General features: G+C 36.2%; 1 protein-coding gene across 2 annotated transcripts; it reads left to right on the top strand.

Annotated features, from left to right (window-relative positions):
• The first annotated feature begins 1,241 nt into the window (after positions 1-1,241).
• LOC104241766 (peroxisomal membrane protein PEX14-like) lies at positions 1,242-9,155 on the top strand. 2 transcript variants are annotated; one of them, XM_009796702.2, is made up of 13 exons: positions 1,242-1,380; positions 1,486-1,541; positions 3,363-3,598; positions 3,699-3,747; positions 3,863-4,047; positions 5,256-5,442; positions 5,617-5,706; positions 6,596-6,669; positions 6,763-6,805; positions 6,901-6,968; positions 7,644-7,688; positions 7,780-7,848; positions 8,353-9,155. In XM_009796702.2, exons 2-13 carry the CDS (start codon positions 1,505-1,507, stop codon positions 8,833-8,835), a joined length of 1,566 nt encoding a protein of 521 aa, XP_009795004.1. In that variant the 5' UTR covers positions 1,242-1,380; positions 1,486-1,504; the 3' UTR covers positions 8,836-9,155. The 2 variants fall into 2 exon arrangements, with proteins under 2 accessions (XP_009795004.1, XP_009795002.1); XM_009796700.2 differs by having other exon boundaries at positions 3,357-3,598.
• The last annotated feature ends 816 nt before the right edge of the window (positions 9,156-9,971 follow it).

The following is a 9,971-nucleotide window of genomic DNA, read 5'->3' as shown; positions in this document are numbered from 1 at the left end:
TCTCCAAACTCCAGTATATTATACTGGACAATTATACTTGCTGGAACTTCAGTATATTATGCTGGAGTTCTAGTGTACTTATGCTGGAACTCCATCATATTATGCTGGAGTTCCAATATACTTATCCTGGAACTCCAGTATAATATGCTGGAGTTCAAGCATACTTATGCTGGAACTCCAGTATAATATACTGGCGTATTTTTCGGGTTTTGAATATTGTTTTCGCTCAGATTTATTTTTACATAAAAAGTGACTAAATTTTGATTACTTTTGAAACTGGGCTATTTTTGAACGGCCAGTTGTAAATCTGGTTATTTTTGAATTTATCCCCATTTTTTCGTGGATTAGCATCTCGAACTCAGTTTTCTTTTGTCCAAATGACCAGGCACAAAGTATTGCCCAGTACCAGCTTCACGATGACTGTAAAGTGTTTAGTGATATTAGAATTTTTCAATGACAAAAAAGAAAAAAAGAAAATTGGGTGATATGCAACATCAATCAAGATTATAACAGACTAGTATAATAATGCGTAAAAGCTCGTAGCCTAGAAATATAAATGAGAAATCTTCGAGGAATAGTGGTGCACGAAATTGGATAAATAATGGATTTGTCCCTCTACAGTGACATGAAATTTGATGGATAATGGATTTGTCCTCTATCCTTCTTCACTTAAATAATTAGATTTTTATTTGGCGTATGATTTGAACGGATGACGTGATTTAACACTCATACATCACGCACTATGCATTTACCAGTAAAGTAAATTAATGTGTGCAGTTAATAAGGAGTATTCAATTCTTCGAGTTAATCATAATAAATTAATACAATTAAGTATTATTCCGATACATCTTTATATATACATAAACTTTATGAGAAGTATAATTTTCCCGGTACAAAATAATAAAAATATATTATAATACTTTAGCCTAAATTGACTGCATTTGAATCTAGCATCTACGCATACCTTGTAATGAGTAACTGGTTATTGTTACCCCAAATCCAAATTTATCACATAATTAATTCCTTCTGATATTCCAAGAACTCTTTAGCACTGGCACTTCATTACAATTGAGTTTTCTTAACTCTCTCTAGTTTTAGTATTTTTTAAATGTAGGAAATTGTTTTACATCTTCCAATATATTTGCAGGTAAGAACCAGAAAATTATAGTCTGTTTTTTTTTTTTTTTTAAATATAGTTGTTGCGAGCAGACTTAACAAGAGTTAGAAACATAAAACAAAGGGAGGCCCTTGAGGTCATGTTATCTGCAAAGATTTTGTCTGCTACTATGAAACAGAAAAAGGTCGTAATATTTGCTTCTTGAGATGAGCAAAAACCACTTGTGTGTTCTGACATCCTATCATCATCATCAATAATCATAGGTAATTCGGTGCCCACCACCCCTATTAACAACTTCTCAAAAATGCTGTTTCCTCTTTTTCTCCTCTAAATTTGCTACTTATGTTTTTTTTTCCTTTGAAATTCAGTTCACAGTAGTTGGTTAACATGGCGTCTCAATCAGACGAGAATAACCAGAATCCAGGTACCCCTTTAATTGCTCTTCATTCTTAATTCTTTACTGAATTTGCTGCTTTTTCATTTGGTTATCTGAATAAAGATTGTTCCATAAAAATAAAAATAAAAATAAAAATAAAATTGATCTTTTTGTACTTTATGGTGTTTTTGCCTTTTTATCTTTAACTTGATAAGAGCATGTAATTCTGCTTCTTTTTCTTTTATGGGTGGTTGTCATATTTAGTTTGTTAAGCAATGAAATAGTAACTTGATAGTATTTACATTTAATAACCATTTGTTTAATTTGGAATATTGGACGAATCTTTTGCTAAAAAGGGGAACTTATGTTGTTGTAGAAGCTGCAAGATTTTGGGTTCGGGCTAATCCGTGAAATTATGAGGTCTTTTTCTGTATTCTTGAAAAAATGCTTTAGCAACCAATGGAAGAATATATTGACCTAATTTCTCAAATGAATGGACTGATTTGATATTAATTAGCTGGATATAATACTGTGCATATTCAATAACTAGATAATTTTGTTTTCAGTACGAGTCTTCTGATGGTAGTAGGTTCATTAACTAGATAATTTACTTTTCAATATGAGGCTTCACACAGTTATTGATTAGACCACACCAGCAAATCCTATCAACAAGAGATATGAAGTGGTATGAAATACCCAACAAATTCTGTGGCCCAAGAATGAATCAATAGTAGGAGTACTAAATTACATTTTATTACTAGGAGAGGAAAATATGAGCTGAGGACAGTACACTCTGTTAAGTGAAAGCTTTCCCATCCTATAGAAATTATAAAATGCTGCTTGAGATATTTTCTTCTCACCTGGGGAAATAGTGAACTACAACTAGCTGAATTTAGCTATCTGCATACACATGGGTTGATAGTTGGAGTTGCCACAAAAGACAAAGTAGTTTTGCTTTTCCTATCAAAATCAAGAATACTGTCTTGTTTTGGTTAAATAATGAACTTCCGAGATAGACGGAAAGCATGCAATTTCCAGGACCACTTTCAAACGAGGTTTTGTTAATCCAAAGACTCCATGGAATTTTGAGCAACATGTAGCTGATTATCTCATTATCCAGTGCATACATTATGCAGTCTGAAGTAACAACCATCTCCATTGTGCATATTATATATACATAAGATTTTGGGTAATATCTGTACATAAGGTGCAAACAGACGGAGCTAGTGGAACTCAGAGGTTCCTTCAAAAATATTGGTTCCCTTTTGATCTTCTGTTTTTTCCAGCCCATCTTGCATTTAAAGCTAAATTGACTCTTGATTGGAGAGAAGGTATCTGTACACATAAATACCTAACTACTTGAGCTGCTATCATGTAGGTAAACTGAGTTGCGGAGCATGTCCATTTGATATTAACATTTTGTTGTCATGTTCTCTTTTTCATTACTTCAACATGTTGGGTTTCATGGGCTATATCTTCTTCAACCACTAAATGCAGTAACAGACTTCTTAACAGCAATCATCAATATGCATCTTGAAAGTGCATATATGTTGCTGATAAAACAAAAGTGCACATATGTTATGCGCGAAGAAAAATTACAAGATATTGGAATATGTGGTACTCCAAATGTGCTCTAAATTTCTTGTATTCTGAGAACTGATTACTGCGAACTTCTGTCGTGGTTGAGATCTACTAGTTGCCGTGCACTTCAGCCAATTGTTTATAAGCTTATCTACTCAGCACTCTTCTGCTTTGCTCTATGAAGTCCCATTGCTTAATTTTTAAATTTAACAGTGATGTGCTAAAATTTTGAGTTAAATAGAAGTCCTGCTGTATTATAATCCAAACTTTAATATCATGAAGCAACAGCTTCACAACCAACAGCTGAAGATCATCAAGATTCCAAGCCTGAGACTACAAATGGGAGCTCTCCGACTTCTGTGTTTGTAAACTCCGAACCAATTCGGGAGGATCAAGTGCAAAATGCTATGAAGTTTCTTTCACATCCAAAAGTTAGGGGATCTCCAATCATGTATAGGCGTTCTTTTCTCGAGAGAAAGGGTCTCACGAAGGAGGAAATAGACGAAGCCTTTCGTCGAGTTCCTGTAGGCCACTTTTAGATCTCTTACAGTTGATTTTGACTTAAATGTAATTGAAACATCCACATGAAACTTAAGATGTATACCGATCTTGTCTAAATTACAGGATCCTACCCCAACTGTTACTAGCACACAGCCAGTTGCTGCAAATGAAGGTAATTCATATTGTTCTCAAAATGAAATTTGTGTTTGGCCTTTTATTCATTTTCGAGATTGATAATGTTTGGAGCCTATACTTGTCATGTTATTCTTCTGATATTTTTATGGCAGATGGGAAGCTGAAGCCTTCATCAACTAGTGCACCACAGGTTGCATTACAAAATATGCAGCCTGCATCAGCTACGCCGAGCAATAGCATGAAAATGGGGTATCTCTCTCATTTCCATTGGACTCATGCAGTTATTGCTGTAGGTTTACTTGCTGCTTCAGGAGCTGGAACAGCCGTACTCTTCAAGGTAATGCATAGTAAAGAACCTCCAATTTGCCATGCCAGTTGGTACCACATCTGTACTGTCTATCCTATATCAGCCATTTTTAATGTATCTAACTACTGTATGATGCAAAATACTTGTCAAGTAGTTCTTTTTACCCCTTTTGTAAACGACAAGAAGAATTAGAGAAAAGCTGGAGAAGTATTGGTTATTAGTAGAATCACATATTTGAAAGCCATTCAATCAATTTTAATATATATGTGGATATTCTGAATGAGAATTGAGCCTGAATCCTCTATTTCGCTATTCAATCTTACAATTTGATGTGATGCACATTCAAACTTTTTTAGAATTGCTAGGCAGGACCTTTATTTGAAGATGAGTATCTTTTTATCGCATGCTGTCCAACTTAACTAAATGGCCTTAGAAAAGGAATCCGATATCCTTCAACGTAAAGTACAAGATCCTCATCAAATGCGGAATGCTCTATGCCAAACTCAAGTTTTTGCCTTTGAAAAGGGATGCCGCTTCTATAATTTCTTTGTGATTAACCTAGTACCAGACACAACTTTTTCTTGTTTCAAAAACAGTGTTGTTGGCTTCTCGATGCTGCAAGTCCAACAGCTGATTCCACGAATCACTTAATCTCTCAATGCAATTGGGAAGGAGTTTCTTTTCAAATGTAAATTTGCGGACAGCTTGACCTCTTGTGCTTTAATTCCACCAGAAAAAGGAGACTTTCCATACATATTCTTTGTTAATCAACGTGGAAAAAGATACTGGTGGTTAATTATTTCTTGATGTACGTTTCCTTTAGCTCATAATTCTCTTGGTACACTTGTTACTTTTTGATTGCATATGTTGGTCTAGGTTTTAAACCAAAAATTCTCTTCTCCATTAGTTGGGTGTGGATTTCTTTTTCATTATGCGAGACATCTCAAACTTTCACTTGTGCTAGTTTTACTTGGTATTAGCTTTGTAATTGGTTATTTCTAATAGAACAAAGAATGAAGTAAAACCTTGTTTTGATTTTGATTTTCTTTTTTCTTATTCTTAAGAAACCCTGTTGTGAATATTTCTTCAGATTTATTCGGACTCCTCCAATGCATTATTTTATCGGATTCGTCTCTAAACTAGGTTATTGGTGCTTATCACGATCTAATTGGAAATTTTGCTCATGGCCTAATGATTATAATTATCATCCCACTGTTAAGTGACATGTGCTTTTGCAGAAATCCATTATTCCCCGATTGAAGTCATGGATACGCAAGGTTGTAATGGATGAAGAAGATGAAAAAGATATTGTAAAGGGAAAACCAAGTTTAGCGGAAGAAGCTGCTGTTGCTGCGAAAGCTGCTGCAGCCGCTGCTGCTGATGTAGCCCGAGCAAGCCAGGAGATGTTGGCATCAAAATCCGAAGGTTGGTTAATGGAAATCACATAATAGTAACAAGTTAAGAACTGGATATGAAATAAAATGAACTGAAAAATTATTTCTGCATTGGTGGCTGAACTCTTTCATTCTCTTTCTTCTCTGGTGCTTAACTTGTTACCATTAATGACATGATGGTGATTTAACTTGTGTTCCTCCACAGAGAAAAGGTATTTTGAGGAGCTGACAAGTCTGTTAAACTACCAAGTACGTGAGATGAAATCAATGGCAAGTGCTATAGAGAAACTGGAAGGTAGTAATACAGTTGCTTTTCATCACGTACTTCTGTACCCACTCTCACCTTTTCCCTTTTACATTTCATTCACTATTAAAGTGGAAAGTTTCTGCTTATGCCATAGGCTTTTTGTGTTTTGGCCTTTTTTGCTTTTAGTAAACTCATGTAAAATAAAAGGGATGTGTTATGAAATAATAGGGGGCTAGAAAAGAGGTAAACTTTAGCAACACTATTGAGAAGTAAAGAGTTATATGAGCGTTCATAATTGTAAAAGCAATGGGGAAGTTACTGATAATAAATTGTGTATAAACTCTGCAATGTTAGTTTGCTGATTCCACCTTTAGTTGAGGCTGGATTACTTTTCAGCTCTAGATCTTTTTGGCTTGATAACCTTGGTGTTCGAATGTCATTGAACATTGTTTTCATGGTGCCTATACTATTAAGCTACAAAAACTGACTTGTGAACGTGTTCAAAGAATCATTTGAAACTTCCATAAGGACGATCTTCCTAGCTTTTGACCATCAGCGGACCAGGCCGGCTATTGGCCTCTATGTCTCCATAAACGCATTATAGCATGACTTTGTTCTGTAGTTCTTTCCTAAAAGGTTTCAGTTCTTGGTCCCCGCAGTTCTGTCTAAGTTCTTTCTCCACTCCATCGGCATTCCCTTTTATATATACTAGCTTTGTCCTCGTTATAATGTTGTCATTGCCCTGGAATTTTAGCTGTCATAAAATAAATGCCAGGTTCTTTAGATTTCATCATAAATATTTTAAAGTTCATATATCATGCACCCCCTGCCGTTACATGAGGGTGGCCCGCCTCCTAAGAAAAAAAGGAGATAAAAGGGATCCAAGTCATCCTTAGACGGGACGTGGTGCCTGATTGGAGTTGCTCTATACATGCAGGGCAAGGTAATCCTTCTGGAAGAATACCAATTACAGAACTAGATGATCGCAGAATTTCAGTTACTCAATCTAGGGTAAGTTGTATAGCAACACAGAAGTCTGGATCTTGTAATTGATATCTCTGTTGGCTTTTAAGATTCAGTTTCTGATTTGCTCTTATGGTCCAGCAATCTTATTTAAATGGAAAAGTAGATGGTGATGCACGTTCAGGTTCTACTTTCTGTTTCTAGCTGCCAAATTTTGTTAAATTGGTTTTTACTGATTCTTTAAATACTAATGCTACATGATTGGATTATTTTGTGCAGTGAGATCCTTGTCACCACCTGCATCTGTGGAACCATCTGTTGCACCCCATCCCAAGTCTTATATGGAGGTGACTCTTATACTCTCTGGCTTATTAGTGTTTCTCCTAACTATCAGCTCATCTGTTGGTAATTTCATCTTATGTTTTACCAATATATGAAGGGAAAGCATGCAACTTTCTGGCTGGTCAACAATCAGTTAATCATTTCTTAGTTACCTTTTGATTTTCCGGTGGTGCTTTTCAAATCAACTTCTAAAATATATTTCTGCTTAAGATATGGAACGCTATGTAATGGAAGAAAGGAGTGGGTGGCTGGAGGGCGCCTGGACAGTATCTTCAGCCGACCAATTATCGGGGATCTTTTTCTCCCTGTTCAACTCCTCTTTATTTCATTCGTACTCATATGATAAGCTGCTTTAATCATGTAAAACTGTCGGGCTTCTCTTCTTCCAAGCTGGGAAGAGATAATCTTTATTTGAAATCCTAATAGAGGTGCTATATGCATATGGTTGTAACTTGTAGGCAGTCACAATTTATGAGATCTGATTTGGATTATGGACAGCATTTGGTATTTGTAATATTCCACCTTGTAATGTAGTACTTCTATCTGCCTTTGAACAAATCAATGAGTAGTAGCACTGGTTGAACTTTCGTTCTCTTCAATGAAGATGCTAGTAAAATGGGTCAGATGCTTGCTGGAAGAATTAGGGAATCGTCTCTTCTAACTTCATAATCATTTTGCAGATTATGGCTATGGTTCAAAGAGGAGAAAAGCCTTCCAACATCCGGGTAAGCCCAGGGTTCTCACCAGTGGTTGACATACTTTTATCTTGAAAAATAAAGTTTTCTTGAACTTTTGTACATCCATCTTTTGATGCAGGATATAAATGATCAGCCACCAAATCCTAACCAGCCCGTACCTGATCCTCGTGTTGCTCCAAAGCCTAAGGTTTTGTTTCCTTCCTTTTGCTTCTTCTACTAACAATGTCGCAATTGGGTCAAATTTGAAGGTTGGAATTGCGTCAATTTAGCTGTGTGTAGACATAGTAACTAAATTATTGTTCTTTTAAATTCTGCTATTTAATGTTCTTTCTAGTTGTTAGTCTGTGAGTTTGACTTTAAAGAGAGCCATGCGTGGACATTCTGGCAGCTGGACATGAAAAAATAAGATTAACTAATCGAATCTATGATCCTACGAAACTGCTGCTTTTTGATGAATTAATCACTGCAACTAAGGATATTTAGGAATATGTCCCTGCCATTGTATGGATTAAATTCTATGAAAACCTGTTGGTTAGGATACAAGGACTTTGGTTTTCTATTATCTTTTCTAGATAGAACTTTCTATTCAGTACGTTTTATTTTTGGTTTGTCTGGGGTAATATGTGGTTTAAACTTGAGATTTTCTCGAAACGGCAGTAATCACCATATACTATTTTCTGCTTGTCAACAGCCTTGGGAAGTTGGCCAGATTCAAAGTAATTCAACTAATTTGCTTCAATCTCAAGGGAGTGGCGATGGCTTGAATTACGGTTACCAAGACAATCTGACTAATGGAGACAGTTCAGCAGCTTGGTGGCAGCGCAGAAATGCCAGGATAACTGAAATCGAAACTGAAGGTGAACAAAACTTTGGATCTCCAACTGCACCAGTCCAGGAACGACCAATTCAGAGATCCTGGGTTCCTCCCCAGCCTCCTCCAGTCGCAATGGCAGAAGCAGCTGCAGCCATTCGCCAACCTAAAAAGCCTGTGTTTCAGAATGAACAATTGACTGATGATCAGTTGATGGCTCGTTCATCAGAGATAACGGATGAGTTGCAGAGGGTAACAAGAATCTCCGAATCTGGTGGTGCCCCTGAAGCTAATGGCTCGAGTTCTGCTCTGCAGATAAGTGAGACACCAATTGGAGAAGGCGATCAACTTTTGAGCAGCTGAAAGATCATTTGTTTTTCTTGATATAAAGGCTGGGTATTTGGTATCGAGGTTTTCCAAGAGGTTCCTCCCGATCTTGCAGCTACATGTTCTTGGTGAACTCAAGCCTCCGATTCGTGCTTACCCTAAATGAAATCTACAGTTCCATTTATGAACTTTCTGGTATGTGAAAAGATCATCTAAATGTAGCAAAGCCATTATGTTTCTCTTGGTGATCTATTGATACACTAAAATGGCTGCCTAACTTATGTACTAAAAGATAAGTTATATAATTCTACAGTTTGAATGAAGATTAAATAACGTGAATAAATGGTTTCTCTTCAGTCTGTGTATCTCAGTATATACATTATTTTTCTGATGGATTGGTCCCGAGTCCATCTATTCATAAGCAAGAATTATATTCCTAAAAGATGTTCTTTAATTTTGGTAGCATCAATCATGGGGCCCCATCCTTTGGTGAAAGACACTTATCATTACTTAAAAGTAGATCAACATTATCTACTAGCAGCTCATAATCTCCGTGAAGAATCTATCCCTCGCATTACACTTTCTAGATGGGAAGTTCACATGTAATATGATCAGTCACGATAGCCTTTAATTCTTTTCGTTCTTTTTGTGGATTCTGTGTGTGTTGCTTTTAGTGCTTAAATAAGTTTGTTTGTTTTGTAGCACGGGGAATAGAAAGTCCTTTTTTCCGCAGTATGGTAGGGAGAGATTCTCTCTTTACTAGAGCCAAGAACGAGGAGAGGAGAGAAACACTTAAGTCGACTCGGGTTTGAGCTGTGGAATAAGCCAATGATGCTTACATCAGGGTAGACTGCCTATATCACACCCCTTAGAATACGGTCCTTTTCCGGACCATGTATAAACGCGAGATACTTTATGCACCGAGCTGTCCTTTGTTAATTCGTAGTTTATAGCTAAGGATAATGGTGATTTGTGAGAACTTGGCATAACTACTAATAATTCAGATTTGCAAACAAAGGCGAATATAAGAAGATAAGGATAAGATTTGTATGCACATTTTTGTAACTTGGTTTTCCATTTTTTTCAAGAATTTTAGACAAGGGGTGGTTGTCAATAAGATATTCTAAGTCAGTTTTTACCTCTATAGTCTAAATTCCCCTTTACTTGTAAAT

This window comes from Nicotiana sylvestris, chromosome 6 (genome assembly GCF_000393655.2).
Source record: "Nicotiana sylvestris chromosome 6, ASM39365v2, whole genome shotgun sequence".
In the NCBI taxonomy this organism is placed as follows: Eukaryota; Viridiplantae; Streptophyta; class Magnoliopsida; order Solanales; family Solanaceae; genus Nicotiana; species Nicotiana sylvestris.
Note: the sequence above shows the minus strand (reverse complement) of the source record. Positions and strands in the feature narration are given on the sequence as shown.

Bases quoted from the DNA above. Each gene is read 5' to 3' on its own strand.
- LOC104241766 (XM_009796700.2), top strand. From the start codon at position 1,505: ATGGCGTCTCAATCAGACGAGAATAACCAGAATCCAG. The intron at 6,969-7,643 runs GTGACTCTTATA...ATCATTTTGCAG, and splicing joins ATCCCAAGTCTTATATGGAG to ATTATGGCTATGGTTCAAAG. The intron at 7,689-7,779 runs GTAAGCCCAGGG...CTTTTGATGCAG, and splicing joins AAAAGCCTTCCAACATCCGG to GATATAAATGATCAGCCACC.